Raw genomic sequence first — 10,039 nt, 5'->3', positions numbered from 1 at the left:
CTCATGGCCCCCTCGAAACCAAACAACTTTTGTCTGAAACATTTTTGTCTGCTGGGCTCAGTTTTCGAGATATTTTACTGTCCAAGTTAAAATGGGACACCCTGTATATGATTTGACCAAAGAGGTATAAAATTTCGTAACATAATATAAATATTAGTAGAAAATTACGCAAGGAAGTATACAAGGTTTAATTTTTGGATTTTTTCCAACGGGAACACTTATTGAACACAATGAACACAATCGCGCAAAACATTGCAAAGGTATTGCCCGTGAAAAACTTACAGTAATATTTTTATTCAACGTTTCTCTACGTTTATACTTACAATTAGCGATACGTGCGTCAATATTTTCTACGTATTCCAACGCTTAGCCGATGTTAACGCTGCCGCAGGGTGGAACTTAACAAACGCTAGTCTCATTTAATTGCGATAAATTAAATGTTATCTTATATTGCGACGCGTTCTTATATATTAATAATACATTATAAGCTGAGTGAGAATGGAGTACAGTCTTCTACCGTGCGAGTTGGCTCTCTTTTCCACGAAAAGTATCTCTTCGTCGAGCAGCGCGCAGAGACATTCGCTCTTCGTTCCCTTCGCTTGTGCGCGCACGTTTCGCATTCGTTTTCGCTTTCGTCTGCGTTTTCGTTTACATATACGCGGGAAGAGTAGTAATAAGGTGCGAGCGAAATGTCCGAGAGCAAGGCTCAAGAGAAGAGGGTCGAGGTGTCTTTAACAAGTTATCCTTTGTCAGGTATAGGCGGCAGTTTCTTGGAGCTTCTGGGCATGTTTATCTCGGCGTCCGCGTCGACAACGTCCTGGCGCTCCGCGTTCTCCGTAGGAAACTCATAGAGCGGCTTGAAACCGCCGAAGAGCTGCGGCTTAAAGTTGTCGGCGTCGAAATCGCTCCTCTCGGTCTGCGCGTCGTTCTCCGAGTCGGCGGGTCTCGCCTCGTCGCCGTCGCCGTCCGACTTCCTCTCCGCCGTCGCCGGTGGCTCGACGACGACGACGCTCCAGCCGTTCTTGCTCGGCGCCTCGGCGCTCATGCTGGCAACGAAAGGAGCCATGAAGTTCTGCGGCGCCGGCGCCGAGCTGGAGGAGCTGGACGGCTGCTGCGAGGGCAGCAGCACCGTCTGCTTCGCGTCGACGTTCGCGTCATCTTCCTCCAAGTCCTCGTCGAGATGATGCGCCGGGTACGGGGCGTGCGTCGGCGTGTAGACGTAGGCGATCGGCGTCGGGGTGGACGTCGACGCGGTCGGCGTTGAGCTTTTTGGCGCCGTGCGGTGCAGCGTCACCGAGATCGCCGCGTCGTTCTTCTTCCGATACGGCGGCAGGTCCTGCAAGTACGGGATCACGTCGTTCTTCTCGCTCTCTCGCTCGTTGGCGATCGCAGCCTGCAGCTGTTGCTGCTGCTGCTGTCGTTGCTCGCTGGGTATCAACACGGGCGTCTCTTTTACGCCGACGACGGGGAAGACGGACGACGGGTCGGGTCGTTCCAGCGGATACGGGAAGTCCAAGGCGACGGGTCTGCCGTTGTAAATGGTGTGCGTGTCGTCCTGCTCGTTCTGCAGCAACGTGTCGGGCGGTAGCGGCCGCTGGGGGCCACGCGTACCCACGACGACGCTGCCGTCCTTCTCGTTGGAGTCGTCCGGGTGTATGTTGACCGCGGTGTTGACCGGATACACGACGTACACCGGTTGCTCCGGCGCTACCGAAGGGTCGTGACCGTCCGACTTGCGGCGTTCCGCCTCGTGCGCCAGCACGGGCTCCGCGGGCTCCTCCAGCCGCGCCTCGTCGTCCTCGTCGCCGAATTCCCCGTGGTGCTGTATCATCTGCAGGGTCGTGACGCGCGGCGGGTCCGCCGTTCTGCGCTTCGGGAACAGCGGCGGCCTCGGCGGCGTCATCGGCGGCTCCTCCGGGTATCTCTCCGAGCCCTCGCTCTCGCTCCGCTCGTCCGCGACGACCTCGCTCTTGCTCCGATCCTCCTTCCTGCTTTCGCCGCCCTGTCTGTTGGACAGCGAGCTCTCCTCCGGGCCGCCGCGCGACACGGACGGCGCCCCGAGCGGGGGACGGAGTCTCCGTATCGTCGGCTCTGTCTCGTGAGGCGGGCCGGCGCCGTCCACTTTCGAGGTCGGCGCGAAGGGCAGTCTGACCGCGTGGATCGGCGGCGGCGGCGGGTTCAGGCGCTGAAGGTACGAGGGTGGCGGCGGTGGCAGTGGCCTCCGTGACGGAGGGGCCGGCAGCGGTGGCTGTCTAAGTCTCGTGGACGCGCCGGTTTGCCCGGCCGGCATCGTCCCTATCACGTCCGGGCCACGGTGGCCGTGCGACGCTTTCGCATTGGGTCGGAACTGCGGCAGGATATTCGGCAGCTTCGTGTCCGGCGGGTACGGGCGTTTCCTCACCCCCGCGTCCAGCGAGGTAGCTGGCAAGTGCCCCGGCTTGATGCGCGGCGGCAGGGGCAGTCTCTGCGGCCTCGAGTGACTCGGTCTCGACGCGTCGGACTGGTACTGATAGTAGTACGAGGGCGGTCTGGAGCTCTCCGCGGGCGGCACCAGGTCCTCCGCGAGCTGCGGTAGATCCCCGACCACCAGGTCGTCCGCGGCGTTGAGTCTCGTCTTATTCGCCACCGTCAACGTCGTCCTGGGCGGTAATTCGCGAACGCTTCCGTCAGCCTCGTTCACGATCACGACGTGCTCCTCCGTCAACGGGCTCTTGTTCCTCGTCTCGTCGTCCGGGAAAATAACGTAGCCGGAGTCCTTTTCCTTGCTCGGGCTCCGCGTGTCGTGGACCGCCGTGCCCGCGGCAGCGACAAGCGGACTCGGAGGCCGCGCCAGCTCGAGCTCGTTGCTGTCCTTCAGAGGGTTGGAACTGGGCGCCCACCACTTGACGCGGTCGGGACTCAACTCGGCGACGGAGATGGGCAAACGCTCTTGCTTCACCTCCTTCGTGCTGGAGTCGTGCGGGTCGTTGCGGAACGGCCAGACCAGAGGATCGGTCTCGGCCGAGCCGCCGTAAGGATTCTCCCCGACGGCCGTCCCGACCGAGTAGTAGCCGCCGTCGACGTTCTGGCGGTTTCCCAGGACGAAGGACACGGTGTCCTGGTCCGGTGGTATCACGATATTACTCGTGCTCTCCACCGCGACTCCCGGTCCCACTCTGTCCGGCTCCGGCCTGATTATCGGGCTCGGTCTGTACCGGTCGTAGCGCTCCGTGACGCCCTGTCGCCTGTCGTTGCTCGGGGATAAAGGCTGTTGCGGCATCGTTGGGAATTGCAGCGGCTTGCTGGCGGCCGCGTCTTCCTGGGGCAACGTGGGCGGCGTGGAGGACACGGGTCGCAGGGGCGCGACCGTCGACGTCGTGGTTCCCGCCGGTGATGCGGTCACCACCGCGGCGGTGCTCGCGACCGTCGTGGTCGAGGTCGTCGTGGTGGAGGCGGTCGTGGACGGCGCCGACGTGACGTCCTCCTTCAACAAGTCCCCGAATGACAGAAAGTAATCGCTGATCTCGCTGTCGCCGTCGCCCTCGCCGTCCGACTCGTAGGCGTAGGAATCCTTGTACTCCTCGTTCTGCGCCGGTTTCGCCTCGGGTCTCGCGTGCGACAGCACGAAATTGCTGAGGTTCGGCTGGTCCTTGTAACGAGTGGTGACCTGCGCCTTCTCCGTCGTCCCGTCGCCCGGGTCTCGGTGAGACGCCGCGTGGCCGCCGGAGGCGTGCAGCTTCTCTATCGGCAGAAGATTCTTCTCGTTTTCCATCTCCGCGCGGTCGATCGTGTGAAACCCACCGGACGGCTTCCACGTGGTCACCATGGGCGCCCTGGTCGGCGCAGTGTACGACGAGTTCGCCGTGCCCGGCGATGCGAAGGTCGCGGTCGTCGGCGGACTTTCGGTGCTCGTTCCCTTCGTCTTCAGATCGCCGGCGGTCACGGTCCTGTACGTGCTGGTCCTCATCGTCGCCGGGTGGGTGTACTTGACGGGACGCACGTACAGATCGTTCTCAGGATGATGCGGCCTGTGATTGTACGTGCTGTAGCTGTTGCCGCCGCTCTGCACCTTCGTGTTGGCGTACGAGCTCGAGATCAACGGGTACTTGTCATTCCCGTACTTGTCCGACGAGTAGTGGAAGGGCAGATTGTGGAAGTTAGGCGGGTACGCGTTGATCTCGTTCGGCCTGACGTCGTGGTCGACGTCCTTGCGCCTTGTCTTCTCCTCGTCGCCCCGATCCTCGTCCCGGTCGCCACCGACATCGTCGCCCTCGCTCTCCTCCCGCTCGTGATAATGACCGGTGTAGTTGAGCGCCTTGACCGGCGGTGCCTTCTCGAAGTCGATCATGCCGGTCACCGGGTCCTTCTCCAGCGAGAACGGCCTGCCGCCGTTGAAGGCGAAAGGATACGGGACGTGGTAGCGCGGAACGTCACCGTCGTCGCCGGTCGACGTCTCGGCGCCAGCGACAGCGGCAACGGTGCTCTCCGCCGCCACGAGATCCAGGTCAAGGTCGTCCAGACGTATCTCGCGCCTCGACGCGGAGGAGCTCTCGATCTTGCCGGATCGGGTCCTTGACCCGGCATTGTTGTCCAGGTGGCCGCCCATCAGGTACTCGCCTGACGCGCACGCCAGGAGGCCGAGAAGCGTCCACAGGCGTCTCCGCATCTCTTACGATGCCTGGAAAAGATAATCGACCTCATGCCCTGTTCTATCCAATGCGGATTGACTTTGATCCCGGTTCAAATTACTTCTTATCGTTTTCTAATTAAAACTAGAAAAAGGTATGAGGCAACGTGTGAAATTAATAATCGACACAACCGGCAAATTCGGATTAAAAAAATTTATTGCGAAGAATTACCTCATTCTGGCAGGTCATGTTTTTCGCAATATATTTCTTTAATTAAAATTTGCCAGTTTCGATTGTTAATTTCCTACATTGTTCTACACCTCTTTTTAGTTTTGCGAATTCGCCAGTCGTGTCGATTGTTAATTTCCTACATTGCTCTATATCTCTGTCTAGCTTTACGAATTCGCCAGTCGGGTCGATTGTTAATTTCCTACATTGATTAATTATATATTCACTGGCAACAATAGGCCTTTATTCTTGGTACAAAGCAAGTTGAACCGAGATTGAAACCAAACCGCGTCGGTAGAAACGGGCACCAGTGGCGTCACGAATAGTTTGCAACACTCAGTCTGCACAATGCAGACGTCTGGCTTTCCTTTTCATGAAAAAGTTTTTTTTTTGTTTCGTCTTCTCACGCAAGCATTCCGCGCTTGTACCAGTATTTTACGGTAATAATACTTATCTCCATTTCAAATGCGGGTATCGCGCGGCGAAAGAGACACGTTAGAGGCAACGCACTACCCATATGCAGCTCGAGCATTTACGCGGCACAATTAAATTCGCGCCGCGCGTACGCGCGTCCGTCTACCTCGCGGCCAGATCGGCTTATCAGATACGCCGCGAGAATTCCGGAAGTGTTACTGTAAACGCGTCGTCTTAGCTAAGACGAGAGACTAATTATAAATGTAAGGCCGTTACTCCAAACGAGTTCCGCTCGCCCGAAGCCGATCGCGAGCTGCGCGAGCAGACGGCCAGTGCGTGTCGAGGGGAGTTTTGCCTCCGAGATAAATGCAAATTTGTCCACGTGAACGCGAACATTCCGATGAACTTGTAACGTACAGGATGTAGCAGGCTATATTACGTCAAGTGGAATTCCGTTTCGATGTATAACGGGTCTCTCGGCAGCCTCTCTCTCTCTCTCCCCCCCGTCTTCCGGCATCGCGCGCCGTCTCTTTCTTTTCTCTTTCTACACGGGAGATCCGTCTCGCGTTTTCCTCCGTCCGCCGCTGTCCCGGCGGCTTTGATAATCCTATCTGACTTTAATATCCAGGTCGAGTAACGTGACATGCACGGTGACATGTATTCGCCCGTTAAAAATCGTCTAACGCCGTTCACCATTCATAACACGGGCCAACAACGTGTCCGTGGTCGTGACCCGCTGGTCTCCTCGGTATTTCCCGACGCGGTGAATGGGACGCGGGGCCAGGTGATGTTGGTCAGTATGACCCACTTCGTTCCCTGCTTCGGGGCTCTTGCCCCCGAATTGTGTAATTTCAGTTTCGCACGGGGGAGCCTCGCGAATCATGCGTCTCGTTCCGCCCTGGATTTAAGATCCGTCACACCCGTCCGAGTGTCCTTAACGTTTATCGTATGACAAATTTTTGTTTATGCGCGTCGATTGGTCGCACAACGAAGGTTCTCGCGAGTCTCTGGAAATTTTTCACCTCGTAGAAATTGATACGCCCAAAAGGTTTGTCGCCAGACGAATGTAACATCACCCTTAGATTGATACCCTTGTCTGTCTAAACGATCCAGATCGCGTTGCTTTGTATTACGATCTGGGTACACGGAGAGGATTTTCCTTAAAAATTCATCCCGAGAGTTATGTAATAGCGGGACGACACGGCATTTGCAAGAACTTTGTGAGAGTTTTTTGAAATTTTACCGTACGTTTTAGTACGAGCCAAGGGTGACGTTACATTTGTCTTGCGATAAACTTTTTAGGCGCATCAATTTCTACAAGTAGAATTATTTCTAGAGACCCGAAACCTTTCATTCTACGACCAATCGATATGCTCAAAAAATATTATACGTTTGGTACGTCATATTTATATTTTATTAGTAAAACGTATGGTAAAATTTCAAGAAACCCATAAAGTTCCTCAGTCCCGCGGTTATACGATTTTCAGAAAATTCTCTCCGTGTACCTATCGTGGAAATGTTCGAAATTATCCCATTTCCTCTAAAAAAAAGCACGATAGAAATCTAGGAAATAATCGAACGATTCCAGAATCAATTCCGAACATGATAGATACCCTGATATCCTTAAGGATTTTAACTACAGTCAAGACGAAGAATTATATCAATTATTTGTCAATTTAATGAATCGAAGATAAATGAATATAATAAACAGCTTGCCATACGCAAACAAAGGAGGACTACAGACTAATATCGAGCACTAATAGGTGACATCATGAATAAGCGTATAATTTATTCATATATGACGAGATAAAACGTTGTGTACGCGTCGACTTACTAAGTCTTCATCAGCGCGTTGTAAAATAAGCGATAAAAAGAAAATGATAAACACACGTTGGAACTTATACCGCGTTAATTAAAAGATATATTAGTTCCGCGTTTAATATCTTGTCGTTGGACCTAGCTCGTTGAACGTACCGCATCCGAAAACGCTGTGCTATCAATTATATGCACACGTGTGACGTATAATTGTTCGCAGAAGAGTGTTCATTATACCTCGATAACGTGGGGAAAAAGGGTGAGTCGCCGACAGATCGAGGCCTCCCCTCGGCTTTTCGCGGTTCCCGGTGCTCCTGCGATAGTTCACCGATCCATCCACACGCGATTTTCGATGTGGCAACACATCTGACCCCGAACGATCGTAACAGTTCCGAGGAAGAGCTCGTTTCCTCTGTGACGGAGAATCAAAATCGCGGGGAAACTGGCAGGAACGTAACCCTGGAAGAAGGTCGTGTAACGACTGAACAGCCTTGTCGCCAGGATGGTAGGAGGAAGAGAAGACGAAGAGGTGGCGGGAGGACACGCGGTGGAGGAAGATCTCGCTCCAAATGACCCGAAGAGTAGGAGAGAACGGCGCCGGCCGCGAGGGGACGAAGAAACGAGGAAGCGGATGATTACGGGGAGGCGATAGCTAAAATCATCGGTGCCCAATGAGATAAAAGGATAACGGAAATCTGCGTTTACTTGCAAAATACTTAGTAAAGTTTGTGTGTAAAAGGATGTCGCACGAGGACAACGCGAACGGATACGTCTCTGTCTTCAAAGTACACTTTCCATCGGACGTTTTTACAAAGCCTCGTCTTCGCGGCGTTGAAAGCCACAAATTAAATCGCACGTTGTCGTGGGTAGCAATAGAACAGTTAAATCTGGAGAATTTTGCCGCGGATACATGTAAATGCATATGGAGGAAAAAATAGCGCGAGAGACAAGTATTTTAGTTAAAATAATATAAAGGTATGATTAATATTTAATATAATAATATATCAACCAGTAGAGGAATATACTTAAAGTCACCACACTGATAAAACAATATCTTAATCCGAAAAAAATATTACTTTGCTCAAGAAAATTATTCGTTAGCTGGCTCCTAATAGCTTATTAACTTAAATTAAAGAAATAATAAACAAATTAAAACATGCATTGCTTTAATTTAAGTATTTATTAAATGTCAAAGAATAGATCATTTTAAAATTAAAAAATTTTCTTTCAATTCTATAAAATGTTTATTAAGATGTAATGTTCACAGTGAAGAAAATTGGGTTTCTTATTTAACAAAAACAATTATTTCATTTAATAAATAGTATTCTACATCTCATGAAATCTTTCTGTGAATGTAGAAAATATAATGATTTTAATTAATTTACTTAATATAATACATAGATTTACTTAAAATTCGATATTTTTCTTTAAACAGAATAAATACTTACTTCAGTATAAAAAAATAATTTTAAGTAAATTTATTTACTTAGTTAAAAAAAATGTTTGTCGGTACAGTGATGAATAAATTGAAATAAAGCTTCTCGTCGATCCAACTGGCAATATATTAGTTAAACGTTACATTTGGTACGACATTCCGACCCAAGTATCAGATCCTTATCATCTACGCACGAGTTCGGTTACCTGATAAAGACCTGACACTTGCGTCGAAACGTCGTACCAAATGTAACATTTAACTAATATATTGCCAGTTGGATCAACAAGAAGTTTTATTTCAGTAATAATATATAAATATGTATAAGTAGAATATAAAAATGTAAAATACGTATAATGTAATAATATATGAAATTCAGCTGCTGCAGTTTTCAATATCGAGAGGTCACTGAAAACTGCTGAATGATAGATAACTAACCAAGCCCACGGTCGATATTCCCGCTTGCCCGCTCTATTTCATAAAATAATTAAGTAGGAATAAACGCTAGCTGCGTGATTCCAAAGCGATGCTTGGTATCTCGCGCGACGGTTTGGTGATCCATCATATGGATGATCCCCTCTGAGCAAGCGTGAGAAGGGCGTGCACGCTATCGAGTTCTCGTTGCGATCGCATCGCCGCTAATATTACCGTACGATATAACGTAGCGTGAGATAACACGGGGGGAGGGAGGCATCATCGTGTAGGTGTTCGTTTGCTGTTGCTGGCGTTGCTGCTGCTGCTGCTGTCGTCGAAGGATACAAAGTCAGGGGCGGAGAAACGGTACGTAGAACAGTTAGACGATGACCCACATCGGAGCGGAGTGCCTCGCAGCGGCCGGCGTACCAGTTTCTTCGACCTTGCACCACAACCAGGCGCCACGAACGGTCTTCTAAAATTTTACGAGACCCCGGGGAGGGGAACCGATTCGTTTGTTCCCCTTTTCCCGGAGAGTGGCGAGACCGGGTCTGCTGTCGATGGTCAGGGCATCCGAAGTTAGAGAGCAACAGCGATTACAAACGCCAACTAACAGTTGCATAACATCGATATTATAATGTCCTAGCCATTGTAAACTTATCTATACTTTCCCAGATAGCACAAAGGTGAACATGAGTTCACAGATTTTATTTTCAAGAAAAAAACTCCTGCAGAATTAAAAAACTAAATATCCAAAGAATTCTTGGAGAATCAGCTACAATCAATTTGCCTTGAAGTATTTCTCAGAAGTCCATTATTTTGCATGCAACTTTCCTAATCATTTTTATTATATTCTTCTATGGATTCCTGAAGAATTACAATAAAGGAGAAAACTTGAAGAATACTTTCCGAATTTACAGTAATTTCCCCAGTGATTCTTATTGTATTCTATGAATTCCTGAAGAATTACAATTCAGAAAGGGAAAAGATCTGAAGAATACTTTGTGAATTCGATGTTACTTTCTCAATCATTCTTATTGTATTCTTCTATGAATTCCTGAAGAATTACAATTCAGAAAGGGAAAAGATCTGAAGAATACTTTGCGAATTCAGTGTGACTTCCTCAATC

The 10,039-nt window shown here is 50.6% G+C and overlaps 1 protein-coding gene across 1 annotated transcript; it reads right to left on the bottom strand.

Moving 5' to 3' along the window:
• Positions 1 to 179: 179 nt before the first annotated feature.
• On the bottom strand, positions 180 to 4,645 carry LOC105558168. Its single transcript, XM_012005723.1, has one exon. It carries the CDS (start codon positions 4,643 to 4,645, stop codon positions 740 to 742), a length of 3,906 nt encoding a protein of 1,301 aa, XP_011861113.1. The 3' UTR covers positions 180 to 739.
• Between the last annotated feature and the right edge of the window lie 5,394 nt (positions 4,646 to 10,039).

The sequence above is a fragment of the Vollenhovia emeryi genome, unplaced genomic scaffold, assembly GCF_000949405.1.
Source record: "Vollenhovia emeryi isolate VEMERY1.0 unplaced genomic scaffold, V.emery_V1.0 DF939372.1, whole genome shotgun sequence".
Lineage (NCBI taxonomy): Eukaryota > Metazoa > Arthropoda > Insecta > Hymenoptera > Formicidae > Vollenhovia > Vollenhovia emeryi.
Note: the sequence above shows the minus strand (reverse complement) of the source record. Positions and strands in the feature narration are given on the sequence as shown.